This window comes from Oncorhynchus tshawytscha, linkage group LG01 (assembly GCF_018296145.1).
Source record: "Oncorhynchus tshawytscha isolate Ot180627B linkage group LG01, Otsh_v2.0, whole genome shotgun sequence".
In the NCBI taxonomy this organism is placed as follows: Eukaryota; Metazoa; Chordata; class Actinopteri; order Salmoniformes; family Salmonidae; genus Oncorhynchus; species Oncorhynchus tshawytscha.
Window position 1 is genome coordinate 7214447 of NC_056429.1, and position 17991 is coordinate 7232437.

The following is a 17991-nucleotide window of genomic DNA, read 5'->3' on the forward strand; positions in this document are numbered from 1 at the left end:
CTGTTGATGGCCTGCTGATAGAGGTTCTGTTGATGGCCTGCGGTTCTGTTGATCGTCTGTTTATTTATAATGACAGCCTATCCCAGCCAAACCCTATAGCTTGGAATTGAACCTGTAGTTTTTATTTATTTTAATGTTACCTTTATTTAACTAGACAAGTCAGTTAAGAACAATTTCTTATTTTCAATGACACCCTAGGAACAGTGAGTTAACTGCCTGTTCAAGGGCAGAATGACAAATTTGTACCTTGTCAGCTCGGGAGTTTGAACTTGCAACCTTCCGGTTACTAGTCCAACGCTCTAACCACTAGGCTACCCTGCCGCCCCAGGGTCTGTAGTGATGCCTCTAGCACTGAGATGCAGTGTTTTAGACCTCTGAACCAGGGTCTGTAGTGACGCCTCTAGCACTGAGATGCAGTGTTTTAGACCGCTGAACCAGGGTCTGTAGTGACGCCTCTAGCACTGAGATGCAGTGTTTTAGACAGCTGAACCAGGGTCTGTAGTGACGCCTCTAGCACTGAGATGCAGTGCCTTAGACCACTGAACCAGGGTCTGTAGTGACGCCTCTAGCACTGAGATGCAGTGCCTTAGACCACTGAACCAGGGTCTGTAGTGACGCCTCTAGCACTGAGATGCAGTGATTTAGACCGCTGAACCAGGGTCTGTAGTGACGCCTCTAGCACTGAGATGCAGTGATTTAGACCGCTGAACCAGGGTCTGTAGTGACGCCTCTAGCACTGAGATGCAGTGATTTAGACCGCTGAACCAGGGTCTGTAGTGACGCTTTAGCACTCAAAAAGATGAAGTCTTACAGTAAGCAGAACCAGGGTCTGTAAATGATCTCCTGACCACTGAGATGCAGTGATTTAGAGCTGAACCAGGGTCTGTGTGACGCCTCTAGCACTGAGATGCAGTGATTTTGATGAACCAGGGTGTTCCAGCACTGAGATGCAGTGATTTATAATCTCCGTCATAACCAGGGTCTGTACATGTATTCTATTAAGCACTGAGATCAGTGAAAACAGACTGAACCAGGGTCTCCAAATGGCACCCTAGCCCTGAGATGCAGTGATTTACTTTGAACCAGGGTCTAGTGACGCCCTAGCACTGAGATGCAGTGACTACTTTGACCAGGGTCTATTCCCTATATAGATGCACTATTTTGACCAGAGCTATTCCCTATACTAGTGCACTACTTTGACCAGAGTCTATTCCCTATATGAGATGCACTACTTTGACCAGAGCTAACCCTATATAGTGCACTACTTTCACCAGAGCTATTCCTATATAGTGCACTCAAAAAATTCTCACCAGAGCTATTGAAGCCTATATGGGTGCAGCTATTTCTCTGTGTGATGCTATTCCCTGTGTAGTGCACTAATTCTGTGTGTGCTATTGTGTGTATGTGTTGATGAATCAGTGTTCCAGAGCTATTCCCTCATAACACCTGTACATGTACTTTAAACAATGCTATTCAAAAACAGACTACGACGTCCGTCTCCAAATGGCACCAGAGCTATTCCCTATATAGTGCACTACTTTGACCAGAGCTATTCCCTATATAGTGCACTACTTCTCACCAGAGCTATTCCCTATATAGTGCACTACTTTGACCAGAGCTATTCCCTATATAGTGCACTACTTTGACCAGAGCTATTCCCTATATAGTGCACTACTTTGACCAGAGCTATTCCCTATATAGTGCACTACTTTGACCAGTACCCACAAGGCTCTGATCAAAAGTATTACAGTATGCAGGGAATAGGGTACCATTAGTGACATAGACACTATCTAGCCATCCCACTGTAGCAGAAGGCAATAAGTTACTCTCTCTGACTTCCTGCCTGAAGGCCATTGGCCGATGTCCGTTCTAGAATCAACGTGTAAGAGATGGCCTCTGACTGTGCAAGACTAGCTTGGGTCTGTCGTGCATCCAGAGACTCTCTTTCCTGTCAGCTGCTCGTCTTAGTCACTTTGGCTCTGTCGCATTTGTCTAAAAAGCCCTCGCCTGGCGTCTTTCATTGCTCCAGGTGATGGGTGTAGAAGGAGTGAGCACTGACCGGAGTGACCTTTCAACTCTGTTGTTCTGTTATTATGCGTGCGTTACACATTTTCTCACAGAAACCATCTAAAAAGGCATTTTTCTTTTTGAGAGCTTCACCGCTCTGTTTCCGCTCATAGATTATTCCTCTCTTTTTCTTTCACCACCTTTTAAACATTTAGTCACAAAACCCTCTGGAGTATCATAGTCAGCCACTTAAAATGGAAATGGATCTCACTCCCTCTCTCCCTCTCTCCTGTCTCTCCCTCTCTCCCTCTCTCCTGTCTCTCCCTCTCTCCTCTCTCCCTCTCTCCTGTCTCTCCCTCCTCTCCCTCTCTCCTGTCTCTCCCTCTCTCCTCTCTCCCTCTCTCCTGTCTCTCCTCTCTCCTGTCTCTCCCTCTCTCCTGTCTCTCCCTCTCTCCTGTCTCTCCCTTTCCTCTCTCCCTCTGTCCTGTCTCTCCCTCTCTCCCTCTCTCCTGTCTCACCCTTTCCTCTCCCTCTCTCCTGTCTCTCCCTTTCCTCTCCCTCTCTCCTGTCTCTCCCTCTCTCCTGTCTCTCCCTCTCTCCCTCTCTCCTGTCTCTCCCTCTCTCCTGTCTCTCCCTCTCCTCTCCCTCTCTCCCTCTCTCCTGTCTCTCCCTCTCTCCTGTCTCTCCCTCTCTCCTGTCTCTCCCTCTCTCCCTCTCTCCTGTCTCTCCCTCTCTCATCCCTCTCCCTTTCCTCTCCCTCTCTCCTGTCTCTCCCTTTCCTCTCTCCTCTCTCCCTCTCTCCTGTCTCTCCCTCTCTCCCTCTCTCCTGTCTCTCCCTCTCTCCCTCTCTCCTGTCTCTCCCTCTCTCCTGTCTCTCCCTTTCCTCTCCCTCTCTCCTGTCTCTCCCTTTCCTCTCCCTCTCTCCTCTCTCCCTCTCTCCTGTCTCTCCCTTTCCTCTCCCTCTCTCCCTCTCTCCTCTCTCCCTCTCCCTCTTTCCTCTCCCTCTCTCCTGTCTCTCCCTCTCTCCTGTCTCTCCCTCTCTCCTGTCTCTCACTCTCTCCCTCTCTCACTCTCTCCTCTCTCCTGTCTCTCCCTCTCTCCTCTCTCCCTCTCTCCTGTCTCTCACTCTCTCCTGTCTCTCCCTCTCTCCTGTCTCTCCCTCTCTCCTGTCTCTCCCTTTCCTCTCTCCCTCTGTCCTGTCTCTCCCCTCTCTCCCTCTCTCCTGTCTCACCCTTTCCTCTCCCTCTCTCCTGTCTCTCCCTTTCCTCTCTCCCTCTCTCCTGTCTCTCCCTCTCTCCTGTCTCTCCCTTTCCTCTCTCCCTCTGTCCTGTCTCTCCCTCTCCTCTCCCTCTCTCCTGTCTCACCCTTTCCTCTCCCTCTCTCCTGTCTCTCCCTTTCCTCTCCCTCTCTCCTGTCTCTCCCTTTCCTCTCCCTCTCTCCTGTCTCTCCCTCTCTCCTGTCTCTCCCTCTCCTCTCCCTCTCTCCCTCTCTCCTGTCTCTCCCTCTCTCCTGTCTCTCCCTCTCTCCCTCTCTCCTGTCTCTCCCTCTCTCATGTCTCTCCCTTTCCTCTCCCTCTCTCCTGTCTCTCCCTTTCCTCTCTCCTCTCCCTCTCTCCTGTCTCTCCCTCTCTCCTGTCTCTCCCTCTCTCCTGTCTCTCCCTTTCCTCTCCCTCTCTCCTGTCTCTCCCTTTCCTCTCTCTCTCTCTCCCTCTCTCCTGTCTCTCTCCCTCTCTCCCTCTCTCCTGTCTCTCCCTCTCTCCTGTCTCTCCCTTTCCTCTCCCTCTCTCCTGTCTCTCCCTTTCCTCTCTCCCTCTCTCCTCTCTCCCTCTCCCTCTCTCCTGTCTCTCCCTTTCCTCTCCCTCTCTCCCTCTCTCCCTCTCTCTCCCTCTCCCTCTCCCTCTTTCCTCTCCCTCTTTCCTCTCTCCCTCTCCCTCTTTCCTCTCCCTCTCCCTCTCCCTCTCGCTCCTCTCTCCCTCCCTTTCCTCTCCTCTCTCAAGTATCGTTTGAGAGTAAATCCTGGTTAAGCATGTCCTGTCAAGACAGTCAAAGCCTTCCCGAGTGCCGCTGTGGTCTAAGACACTGCATCACAGTACTAGAGGCGTCACTACAGATCCGGGTTTGATTCCAGGCTCTGTCGTAGCCGGCCGCGACCGCGAGAGACGGCGCACAATTGGCCCAGCGTCGTCCGGGTTAGGGGAGGATTTGGCCTGCTGGGATGTCCTTGTCCCATTGCGCTCTAGCGACTTCTTGTGGCAGGCTGGGCGCATGCACGCTGACTGTGGTCGCCAACTTCACTGTGTTTCCTCCGACACATTGGTGCGGCTGGCTTCCAGGTTAGGTGAGCAGTGTGTCAAGATGCAGTGCGGCTTGGCGGGGTCGTGATTCAGAGGACCCATGGCTTTCCACCTTCGAGTAACTACCAATTGGATATCACAAAATTGGGGAAAAACATTTATAAACCAAAATAAATATATATAGAGGAATAAAAACTCTAAACTAACTTTAAAAAAAACATAATAATAAATAAATAAATAACATTTGAAATAAGGAACAAATTGAGTCTAAGCCGCTGCCTCTAGATCACCAGTACTATATGGGTTCAATTCCCCTGCTCTAGCACGTTCTCTCTCCTCTAGATCACCAGTACTATATGGGTTAAATTCCCCTGCTAACACTATGGTTCATTCACTAATACACAGTACTGATAACACTAGAGGCCAGGCATTAATACACAGTACTGATAACACTCGAGGCCAGGCATTAATACATAGTACTGATAACACTAGAGGCCAGGCACTAAGACACAGTACTGATAACACTAGAGGCCAGGCACTAAGACACAGTACTGATAACACTAGAGGCCAGGCACTAAGACACAGTACTGATAACACTAGAGGCCAGGCACTAAGACACAGTACTGATAACACTAGAGGCCAGGCACTAAGACACAGTACTGATAACACTAGAGGCCAGGCACTAAGACACAGTACTGATAACACTAGAGGCCAGGCACTAAGACACAGTACTGATAACACTAGAGGCCAGGCATTAAGACACAGTACTGATAACACTAGAGGCCAGGCATTAAGACACAGTACTGATAACACTAGAGGCCAGGCACTAAGACACAGTACTGATAACACTAGAGGCCAGGCACTAAGACACAGTACTGATAACACTAGAGGCCAGGCACTAAGACACAGTACTGATAACACTAGAGGCCAGGCACTTGTCCACTTGTTAACTGTTTGTAGTTTTGCTGCAACCGATTTGACCTTCAGTGACAATTTATATTCTCGTCTCTTCTATTCTCGGGAGTTCAGTATGATGATCCTGATTGGATGTTTTTGTCCGACCCTCAGGATTCACCCCAGCCTCCTCCACCCCGGCAATCTCCCACACGGCAGAGCCAGCCGGGGTCAAGGCCAAGGTCAGGGACACGGACACGGACACGGGCTAGGACACGGGAGCGGCTCGATCTCTGCATCGTCGTCTGTGAGCAGCATACATCAGGCCAAGCCGTCGCTACGCAGGATCAAAGGTCGTATCCACAGGAGCAAGAGCCTGGACAGCATCGACCTGCTGGACTCCAAAGTAAGTGAAGACACTAAAACGACAGACCTTTTCCCATTACTTCAAGCCCCTAAGTAATAACATGGTCATTTAGCAGATGATTTTTATTCAAACAGACAGAACTGGTAACATTACCAGATTCAATATGATTACCACATCAGTGGGGAGGACGGCTCATAATAATGGCTGGAACGGAACCAATGGAATGTTATCGAACACCTGGAAACCACGGAAACCACGGAAACCATGGAAACCACGGAAACAATGGAAAACCATGGAAACCATGTGTTTGATGTATTTGATACCATTCCACTGATTCCGCTCCAGCCGTTACCACGAGCCCATCCTCCCTAATGAAGGTGCCACCCACCTCTTTTGCACCACATGCCATGCACATGCCATGCAGCTAGTAATATGGTTTATCCAAAATGACTTACAGTACACTGAGTCAGTGCATTTATGTTTTGTATAGACCTATGTACCTAGCTACATAGCCCTAGCTAGTAATATGGTCATTTAGCTGACACTCCTATCCAAAATGACTTACAGTACACTGAGTCAGTGCATTTATGTTTTTTGTATATGGACCTATGTACATGTTTATATGAGCTAGCTACATAGCCCTAGCTAGTAATATGGTCATTTAGCTGACGCTCCTATCCAAAATGACTTACAGTACACTGAGTCAGTGCATTTATGTTTTGTATATGGACCTATGTACATGTTTATATGAGCTAGCTACATAGCCCTAGCTAGTAATATGGTCATTTAGCTGACGCTCCTATCCAAAATGACTTACAGTACACTGAGTCAGTGCATTTATGTTTTGTATATGGACCTATGTACATGTTTATATGAGCTAGCTACATAGCCCTAGCTAGTAATATGGTCATTTAGCTGACGCTCCTATCCAAAATGACTTACAGTACACTGAGTCAGTGCATTTATGTTTTGTATATGGACCTATGTACATGTTTATATGAGCTAGCTACATGTTGCGCCTAAGTAATGATAAGTTCATTTCCAGAGTGATTTACTGAACTGTCAGCATTGGTAGTGACACATTCAGTGCATGTGGCCCATGCTAGTGTATCCTGTGTGAAATGGATAGCTAGCGTAGCCGTGGTGCGCGCTAATAGCGTTTCAATCGGTGGCGTCACTCTCTCTGAGACCTTGAAGTAATTGTTCCCCTTGCTCTGCAAGGGCCGCTGCTTTTGTGGAGCAAAAGCAGCGGTGTGTGATGTGTTGATGTGTGCAGAGGGTCCCTGGTTCGAGCCCAGGTAGGGGCAAGGAGAGGGACGGAAGCAAAACTGTTCCACTGGTATTGAACTCACAGTCACTCTGCCTCACTGAGACATTGGAATCACAGTCACTCTGCCTCACTGAGACATTGGAACCACAGTCACTCTGCCTCACTGAGACATTGGAACCACAGTCACTCTGCCTCACTGAGACATTGGAACCACAGTCACTCTGCCTCACTGAGACATTGGAACCACAGTCACTCTGCCTCACTGAGACATTGGAATCACAGTCACTCTGCCTCACTGAGACATTGGAACCAGTCACTCTGTCTCACTGAGTCACTCTGCCTCACTGAGACATTGGAATCACAGTCACTCTGCCTCACTGAGACATTGGAACCACAGTCACTCTGCCTCACTGAGACATTGGAATCACAGTCACTCTGCCTCACTGAGACATTGGAACCACAGTCACTCTGCCTCACTGAGACATTGGAACCACAGTCACTCTGCCTCACTGAGACATTGGAACCACAGTCACTCTGCCTCACTGAGACATTGGAACCTCAGCCAGGTTCAGGTTCATGGCTATACTTGGTTCAGAGCCAGGCTGAGAAGATGAAGGCTGGTTGGTCTGATTAGCCAGCTAGGGTTCAGTTGTAGTATCCATCTCTGAATTTGGTTTGATTTATTTGATCATTAAAAGTACATGGAAGTGTGCTCTGGCAGGAGACAGTGGTGAAGGAACAACTATGAAGGATAGTTAAGCAATAAGGCCCGAGGGGGTGTGGTATATGGCCAATATACCACGGCTAAGGGCTGTTTAAGCATGACGTAACGCGGAGTGCCTGGACACAGCCCTATATTAGCCATGTATCACAAACCCTCGAGGTGCTATTATTAAACTGTTTACCAACGTAATTAGAGCATTAAAAATGAATGTTTTGTCGTACCTGTGGTATACGGTCTGATATACCACAGCAGTCAGCCAATCAGAATTCAGGTCTCAAACCACACAGTTTATAATACACAATAAAACTCTAAAGGCTTATATGCATTACAGTCGTGCTGCTGTCCGTCCGCCTGTCTGTCCTCACAGAGAGGAGAGACAGAGTGACTTACCACAAACTCGTTATGTCTTCATGAGCTGTCTGTCACGTTCGTCTGAATGAATGGACCGAGGAGCAGCGTACTTAGAGTTCCACATGTTTAATAAATATGAAACTCAACAAAAACAATACTGACGAAAACGAAACGCGACGTTCTGGGCTGCTCACAGGCAGCTACACAAAAACAAGATCCCACAAACAACAGGTGGGAAAAGGCTGCCTATATATGATCTCCAGTCAGAGACAACGATAGACAGCTGCCTCTGATTGGGAACCATACCAGGCCCACATAGAAATGCAAAAAACTAGAGTACCCACCCTAGTCACACCCTGACCTAACCAAAATAGAGAATAAAAAGGATCTCTAAGGTCAGGGCATGACACTGTCACTCTCTCTCACACACACACACACACACACACACACACACACACACACACACACACACACACACACAGGATATGTGCATGCACAAACACACACACACACACACACACACACACACACGCACAGGATATGTGCATGCTCGCACAAAACACACACACACACACACACACACACACACACACACACACACACACACACACAGGATACACACACACACACACACACACACACACACACACACACACACACACACACACACACAGGATATGTGCATGCTCGCACAAACACACACACACACACACACAACACACACACACACACACACACACACACACACAGGATATGTGCATGCTCGCACAAACACACACACACACACACACACACACACACACACACACACACAGGATATGTGCATGCTCGCACAAACACACACACCTCAGTTTCAGGTTCGAAGAGCCAGAGAGGTCACTGTCACATCACTGTGTCTCTCTCTCTAGAGACTAAGAACACAGCTGATGGCCTCTGGCCTCTCACACTGTATATCCTCCAACTGCTCTTAAATACAAGTAAAACTAAATGCATGCTCTTCAACCGGTCGCTGCCTGTACCTGCCCGCCCGTCCAGCATCACTACTCTGGACGGTTCGGACTTATGTGGACAACTACAAATACCTAGGTGTCTGGTTAGACTGTAAACTCTCCTTCCAGACTCACATCAAACATCTCCAATCCAAAGTTAAATCTAGAATTGGATTCCTATTTCGCGACAAAGCATCCTTCACTCATGCTGCCAAACATACCCTCGTAAAACGGACCATCCTACCGATCCTCGACTTTGGCGATGTAATTTACAAAATAGCCTCCAATAGCCTACTCAATAAATTGGATGCAGTCTATCACAGTGCCATCCGTTTTGTCGCCAAAGCCCCATATACTACCCACCACTGCGACCTGTATGCTCTCGTTGGCTGGCCCTCGCTTCATACTCGTCGCCAAACCCACTGGCTCCATGTCATCTACGTCTCTGCTAGGTAAAGTCCCCCCTTATCTCAGCTCGCTGGTCACCATAGCATCACCCACCTGTAGCACGCGCTCCAGCAGGTATATCTCTCTGGTCACCCCCAAAAACAATTCTTCCTTTGGCCGCCTCTCCTTTCAGTTCTCTGCTGCCAATGACTGGAACGAACTACAAAAATCTCTGAAACTGGAAACACTTATCTCCCTCACTAGCTTTAAGCACCAGCTGTCAGAACAGCTCACAGATTACTGCACCTGTACATAGCCCATCTATAATTTAGCCCAAACAACTACCTCTTCCCCTTCTGTATTTATTTATTTTGCTCCTTTGTACCCCATTATTTTTTATTTCTACTTTGCACATTCTTCCACTACAAATCTACCATTCCAGTGTTTAACTTGCTATATTGTATTTACTTCGCCACCATGGCCTTTTTTTTGCCTTTACCTCCCTTATCTCACCTCATTTGCTCACATCGTATATAGACTTATTTTTTCTACTGTATTATTGACTGTATGTTTGTTTTACTCCATGTGTAACTCTGTGTCGTTGTATCTGTCGAACTGCTTTGCTTTATCTTGGCCAGGTCGCAGCTGTAAATGAGAACTTGTTCTCAACTTGTCTACCTGGTTAAATAAAGGTGAAATAAAAAATAAAAGTACAGTGTGTGTGTGTGTGTGTGTGTGTGTGTGTGTGTGTGTGTGTGTGTGTGTGTGTGTGTGTGTGTGTGTGTGTGTGTGTGTACATTGCACAAGAGAGAGGGAAAGGGAAACTTGCTGACTAGCTCAAACCCAAATGCAGCTTATGGAAGTAACAGTCCGCCTTACAGTGAGTGATGAGGGGCTACAGCTGTGGAGAGAGAGGAGAGGAGAGGAGAGGGAGGAGAGGAGAGGAGAGGAGAGGGAGAGGAGAGGAGAGGAGAGGAGAGGAGAGGAGAGGAGAGGAGAGGAGAGGAGAGGAAGAAGACAGATCTACCTATCAGTGAGTGATGAGGGGCTACAGCTGTGGAGAGGAGAGAGAGAGAGAGGAAAGGCTACCTATCAGTGGGTGATTTGGGGACAGCTGAGAAGAGGAGAGGAGAGGAGAGGAGAGGAGAGAGGAGGAGAGGAGAGGAGAGGAGAGGAGAGGAGAGGAGAGGAGAGGAGAGGAGAGGAGAGGAAAGATCTACCTATCAGTGAGTGATGAGGGGCTACAGCTGTGGAGAGGAGAGGAGAGGAGAGGAGAGGAGAGAGGAGAGGAGAGGAGAGGAGAGGAGAGGAGAGGAGAGGAGAGGAGAGGAGAGGAGAGGAGAGGAGAGGAGAGAGAGATCTACCTATCAGTGAGTGATGAGGGGCTACAGCTGTGGAGAGGAGAGGAGAGGAGGAGAGGAAAGATCTAGAGGATCAGTGAGTGATGAGGGGAGGACAGCTGTGGAGAGGAGAGAGAGGAGAGGAGAGGAAAGATCTACCTATCAGTGAGTGATGAGGGGCTACAGCTGTGGAGGAGAGGGAGAGGAGAGGAGAGAGAGAGGAGAGGAGAGGAGAGGAGAGGAGAGGAGAGGAGAGGAGAGGAGAGGAGAGGAGAGGAGAGGAGAGGAGAGAAAAGATCTACCTATCAGTGAGTGATGAGGGGCTACAGCTGTGGAGAGGAGAGAGGAGAGGAGAGGGAAGATCTACCTATCAGTGAGTGATGTGGGGCTACAGCTGTGGAGAGGAGAGGAGAGGAGAGGAGAGGAGAGGAGAGGGAGGAGAGGAGAGGAGAGGAGAGGAGAGGAGAGGAGAGGAGAGGAGAGGAGAGGAGAGGAGAGGAGAGGAGAGGAGAGGAGAGGAGAGAGGAAAGATCTACCTATCAGTGAATGATGAGGGGCTGCAGCTGTGGAGAGGAGAGAGGAGAGGAAAGATCTACCTATCAGTGAGTGATGAGGGGCTGCAGCTGTGGAGAGGAAAGATCTACCTATCAGTGAGTGATGAGGGCTGCAGGAGAGGAGAGAGGAGAGGAAAGATCTACCTATCAGTGAGTGATGAGGGGCTGCAGCTGTGGAGAGGAGAGAGGAGAGGAAAGATCTACCTATCAGTGAGTGATGAGGGGCTACAGCTGTGGAGAGGAGAGAGGAGAGGAGAGGAAAGATCTACCTATCAGTGAGTGATGAGGGGCTACAGCTGTGGAGAGGAGAGGAAAGATCTACCTATTAGTGAGTGATGAGGGGCTGCAGCTGTGGAGAGGAGAGAGGAGAGGAAATATCTACCTATCAGTGAGTGATGAGGGGCTACAGCTGTGAAAGAGTGAGTGATGAGGGGGAGAGGAGTGAGAGGGGAGAGGAAAGGAGAGGAAAGATCTACCTATCAGTGAGTGATGAGGGGCTACAGCTGTGGAGAGGAGAGAGGAGAGGAAAGATCTACCTATCAGTGAGTGATGAGGGGCTACAGCTGTGGAGGGAGAGAAAGATCTACCTATCAGTGAGTGATGAGGGGCTAGTGGAGAGGAGAGGAAAGATCTACCTATCAGTGAGTGATGAGGGGCTGCAGCTGTGGAGAGCAGAGAGGAGAGGAAAGATCTACCTATCAGTGGGTGATGAAGGGCTGCAGCTGTGGAGAGGAGAGAGGAGAGGAAAGATCTACCTATCAGTGAGTGATGAGGGGCTGCAGCTGTGGGAGAGAGAGAGAGGAGAAAGATCTACCTATCAGTGAGTGATGAGGGGCTGCAGCTGTGGAGAGCAGAGAGGAGAGGAAAGATCTACCTATCAGTGAGTGATGAGGGGCTGCAGCTGTGGAGAGGAGAGAGGAGAGGAAAGATCTACCTATCAGTGAGTGATGAGGGGAGCTGTGAGAGGAAAGCAGTGGTGATGAACAGCTGTGGAGAGCAGAGAGGAGAGGAAAGATCTACCTACCAGTGAGTGATGGGGGCTCAGCTGTGAAAGATCTGAGTGAGTGATGGGGGCAGCTGTGGAGAGGAGAGAGAGAGGAGAGGAGAGATCTACCTATCAGTGAGTGATGAGGGGCTGTGGAGAGGGAGAGGAAAGATCAGCTGTGTGAGGGGCTGCAGCAGAGAGGAGAGGAAAGATCTACCTATCAGTGAGTGATGAGGGGCTACAGCTGTGGAGAGGGAGAGGAAGGAAAGATCTACCTATTGATGAGTGAGTGATGAGGGGCTACAGCTGTGGAGAGGGAAGAGAGGAGAGGAGAAGAGGAAAGATCTACCTATCAATGAGTGATGAGGGGCTGCAGCTGTGGAGAGGAGAGAGAGAGAGGAAAGATCTACCTATTGAGTGATGAGTGATGAGGGGCTAGGGGCTGCAGCTGTGGAGAGGAGAGAGGAGAGGAAAGATCTACCTATCAGTGAGTGATGAGGGGCTGCAGCTGTGGAGAGGAGAGAGGAGAGGAAAGATCTACCTATCAGTGAGTGATGAGGGGCTGCAGCTGTGGAGAGGAGAGAGGAGAGGAAAGATCTACCTATCAGTGAGTGATGAGGGGCTGCAGCTGTGGAGAGGAGAGAGGAGAGGAAAGATCTACCTATCAGTGAGTGATGAGGGGCTGCAGCTGTGGAGAGGAGAGAGGAGAGGAAAGATCTACCTATCAGTGAGTGATGAAGGGCTGCAGCTGTGGAGAGAAGAGAGGAGAGGAAAGATCTACCTATCAGTGAGTGATGAGAGGCTGCAGCTGTGGAGAGGAGAGAGAGGAGAGGAAAGATCTACCTATCAGTGAGAGAGAGGCTACAGGAGAGAGGAGAGGAGAGGAGAGGAGAGGAGAGGAGAGGAGAGGAGAGGAGAGGAGAGGAGAGGAGAGGAGAGGAGAGGAGGAGAGAGGAGAGAGAGAGAGGAGAGGAGAGATCTACCTATCAGTGAGTGATGAGGGGCTGCAGGACTCAGGAGGAACCGGAGCTGTGGAGTGGATCTCTTTCCAGCGGCATCCCACTACAACCTCACTCACATAGTGTTAGTTAATGACATCATCCCACTACAACCTCACTCACATAGTGTTAGTTAATGACATCATCCCACTACAACCTCACTCACATAGTGTTAGTTAATGACATCATCCCACTACAACCTCACTCACATAGTGTTAGTTAATGACATCATCCCACTACAACCTCACTCACATAGTGTTAGTTAATGACATCATCCCACTATAACCTCACTCACATAGTGTTAGTTAATGACATCATCCCACTACAACCTCACTCACATAGTGTTAGTTAATGACATCATCCCACTACAACCTCACTCACATAGTGTTAGTTAATGACATCATCCCACTACACCCTCACTCACATAGTGTTAGTTAATGACATCATCCCACTACAACCTCACTCACATAGTGTTAGTTAATGACATCATAGTGTGGGGAAAAACAAATTCACTGCTTCAATAATGTTTTATTCATTTCTGGTTTATTCGGATAGGAACAGATCAAAACACAGAGTCAAAAATAATAAGTTGATGCCTTGTACTACATCAACACACTACAACCTCAGAGATGGCCTCTGCTACTAAGGTGCAGGGGGGGGGGGGCATATTTGATTGGTTGTGACATGTAACGTTATCACCATTAGTTTAATGACATCATCCCACTACTAAAAGCTCCTTCACACAGAGCTGGAGGACCAAACTGCTGATGCGGAGATCTGGGACGGATTCATCGTGCGTTTTATACTAAAGCAAAATCGAATTTGATCTTGCATTAGGTTTTGATTGAAGAACAATCACTATAAATGGGGGTCAGTAACCGAAAAGTTGCTAGATTGAATCGCCGAGCTGACAAGGTAAAAATCTGTCATTCTGCCCCTGAACAAGGCAGTTAACCCACTGATCCTAGGGCCGTCATTGTAAATAAGAATTTGTTCTTTACTGACTTGCCTAGTTAAATAAAAATAAAAATGCATTGTGGCATGTCTAACCATTAGTTTTTATAGCACTAAATCCCCAGTCAGAGGGGTATACAGCCAAGAAAAGATCAATGACTTAGCCAGCTAACTAAAAAATAAAAAAATAAAATAAAATAAAAAATGATCTACGTTTAACTTTCTTCTGCTGCGTTTAGATGGTACGAGGTAGAAGGTAGACGGCAAAAACCGGATGTCATTGTTTTCAACGAGAGCACGATGGTACCGTTGAGTCTGGCTGTGGGCAGACTGCGCTTGCCGACCAGTGTTAAAATAGTTTCAACTTTTGCAGTCAGCCGTCGCGTTGTTTTCTTCCGGATGTAGATTTCCGATGTTTGTTTACTGTAATCACCCGCGCAACGCATACAGTCGTGTTGGTTTGCTTTTGCAGTCTTTCAGCTACGCGGACTGGTATGATGCGCAACCCTCAGGCCTGTTTACTCCTGTACTGGGGTCTCTTGGTTTCATAGTGTTGTTTATACTCATAAACGGGTTTATACTCATAAACAACATCCATGCTTCATAGCATTTGGTTCATTTCTGGATTATTTGGATAGTGACAGATAGATGCATTGAATAAACAAACAGGAATCTGTCTCGTTGTACCACAGTGTCTAATGTATTCAGATTTTCAACACCTGTCCTCTTGCAGTATCATTTTGAGTATTTCAGTTATGTTTGGAAGTGAATGTATGATTTGTCGGGGCATAAATATGTATTAATTCAGGACCATTAATACAATTATAGTGCTCCTTGCAGGATATCGTAGTTATTACTCCATAATAGGTTTCTGTTTTCATGTTTGATGGCCCATCCCTTAGACGTCATGGCCAGGGGGCGGAGCCGTGGCTGTGGGCCTACTCTCACTGTCATTGTGTTGGCAAGATGACCACTTGTTCACAGAAAGCTTGAATCTGATGTTTGTGCTAAGGCTGCAGAAAGCACAACAGAGATAGAGGGAGAAGGACTATAAAACCATACCTGGAAAAGAACAGACACTGGGGAAGACTGGGGAAGACGAGAAGAGAGGTTGCGTAGCCTCTTTGTAGGCCGTCATTGTAAATAAGAATTTGTTCTTAACTGACTTGCCTAGTTAAATCCTCCACCCCTGCTGTACTAAGGACAACCACAATGTCAGGGACAGAATGTATGCATCCCAAATGGGACCCTATTCCCTATATAGTGCACTACTTTTGACCAGAATAAGGCACTATGTAGGGAATAGGGTATGAATTTCAGACTGCAGACAATGTCATTGTAAGTTGACATAACTAGCCAGGGACTTATCCATCTCATCTTTCTATCTTACAGTATTATGCAGCAGTGAATGTACAGTATAATGAATTAATTTAGTTGGGATAAGAACTGAGCTTCCTTTTAATGCTGGCGCACACACACACACACACACACACACACACACACACACACACACACACACACACACACACACACACACACCCTTAGGCTTTCTTGAGACAATAGAGACATATGAGTCATCTTTCCTGCTGTTCAGAGGAGTTTTAAACCCCCACAGAACATACTCTGCGTCCACAATGCGCCCCCCTATTTCCTATGGTCCCTGGTCTAAAATAGCGTGCTGGATAGGTAGGGAACAGGGTTCCATTTGGGACACATGGTTCATTTCTTGCAGTGATATCCTGGAGGAGTTCTACAACAATGAGAATTTCCATCTAAGGACCTTGGTTATATATGTGAGAACTAAGAAGATGTGGGGGGTGGGGGGGGTTATGCAGTATTTTTCTTGCCCCAATCAGCTAGTTCAGAGAATATTTTAAGGAAGGAATGTTTTCTGCAGAGAGGTTAGAGTATATCCCAGGCTCTATATAGTGCACTACTTTTGACCAGGACTTGGCACCCTATTCCCCAGTGCACTACTTTTGACCAGGACTTGGCACCCTATTCCCTAGTGCTTTAATTTCGACCAGGACTTGGCACCCTATTCCCTAGTGCACTACTTTTGATCAGGACTTGGCACCTTATTCCCTAGTGCTTTAATTTCGACCAGGAATTGGCACCCTATTCCCTAGTGCTTTAATTTCGACCAGGACTTGGCACCCTATTCCCTAGTGCACTACTTTTGACCAGATACATGGCACCCTATTCCCTAGTGTACTACTTTTGACCAGGACTTGGCACCCTATTCCCTAGTGCACTACTTTTGACCAGATACATGGAACCCTATTCCCTAGTGCACTACTTTTGACCAGGACTTAGCACACTGTTCCCTAGCGCACTACTTTTGACCAGATACATGGCACCCTATTCCCTAGTGCACTACTTTTGACCAGGAGGGAACCCCCATTTCTCTATAGCTAATCATAGGGAAGTAGTTTGGGGGGTGGGGTGTGTTGTCTATATTGGTTCAGTAACACAGAACTAGTAAAGGACCAGTGCACTCTACTTTTTGTAACTAAATGTATTAGAGTGCTTACGATACTTTTTCGCAAATGCAACTTAATTCTATGTGAAAACTGAAATGGTCTGTTCATTAATTTTCCATTCATTTTAGTAAACACTCTTAACCAGAGCAGTAGTGAGTGTGTACATTTTCGTCCTGGTCCCCCACGGGAATCGAACCCACAACCCTGGTGTTGCACACACGCCATGCTCTACCAACTGAGCCACATCGTCACAAACCACTTGATGTCTCCATGTACTCAATTACTGTATTGTACATTGTTTTATCGTCATGGTGATGAAAAGTCTACAGGTAGAAAACTAGATGACCAGCCTGTGTACAATACACTAATGTACATTTACATTAAGTGGTTTGAAAGGATGATAAATTAATACTGCACAAAAAAATTGGTTGTTTTCCCATGTTATTTGATAAAGAAAAATATTTAATTTGATGTGGATGTTTGATGACAGAGTTTTGTTATTTCTAGATTCCAATAGAATGACATCACACAGAGAGAGAGAAAGTGTATAGCAAAAAAATAACGTGTATTTTTATTAACATTTTTTTAATTTTAATTCAGATTTTTCAGGGGGCGTTGCATCACCCTCAACAACCCTACTTTCCGTGGCTATGAATATAATGCACTTCTTTAGGCCAGAACTGCCATTGCGGACACAGACAAACTAAGAGGGCCCTACTGGTGTATGATATACCATCTTTAAAACCAGATTATCTGATATACTAGATGCACTTTTAAAACCAGATTATCTGATATACTAGATGCACTTTTAAAACCAAATTATCTGATATACTAGATGCACTTTTAAAACTAGATTATCTGATGTACCAGAGGCAGTTTTAAAACCAGATTATCTGATGTACCAGATGCACTTTTAAAACTAGATTATCTGATGTACCAGAGGCAGTTTTAAAACCAGATTATCTGATGTACCAGAGGCAGTTTTAAAACCAGATTATCTGATGTACCAGAGGCAGTTTTAAAACCAGATTATCTGATGTACCAGAGGCAGTTTTAAAACCAGATTATCTGATGTACTAGATGCAGTTTTAATCTCAGATTATCTGATGTACCAGAGGCAGTTTTAATCTCAGATTATCTGATGTACCGGATGCACTTTTAAAACCAGATAAAAGCACTAATCAAAATAATCACTCTTTAAAGGTGCATGATCACTCAACCCCAATATATATATATATATACACACATCTGCTTTCCCCCTCTCCTTGTGCTTATATGCACACACACACCTAAAATCCCCTTTGTGGCTGCAGTAGAGGCTACTGTGAACAGAGGTTCCCAATAGCACCCCCCCGACCCAGTACAGGAAAAAAAATAGCGTAAGCATTTTTCCTC

General features: G+C 47.0%; 1 protein-coding gene across 6 annotated transcripts in view; it reads left to right on the plus strand.

Moving 5' to 3' along the window:
* The window catches only part of tjp1b (tight junction protein 1b), a 177515-nt gene that overhangs the window by 24626 nt on the left and 134898 nt on the right, over positions 1 to 17991 (plus strand). For all 6 annotated transcript variants that reach the window (XM_042324201.1, XM_042324260.1, XM_042324220.1 and 3 more), the window contains exon 2: positions 5369 to 5600. In XM_042324201.1, coding sequence (XP_042180135.1) covers positions 5369 to 5600 — 232 coding nt within the window. The remainder of the gene's footprint in view (positions 1 to 5368; positions 5601 to 17991) is intronic.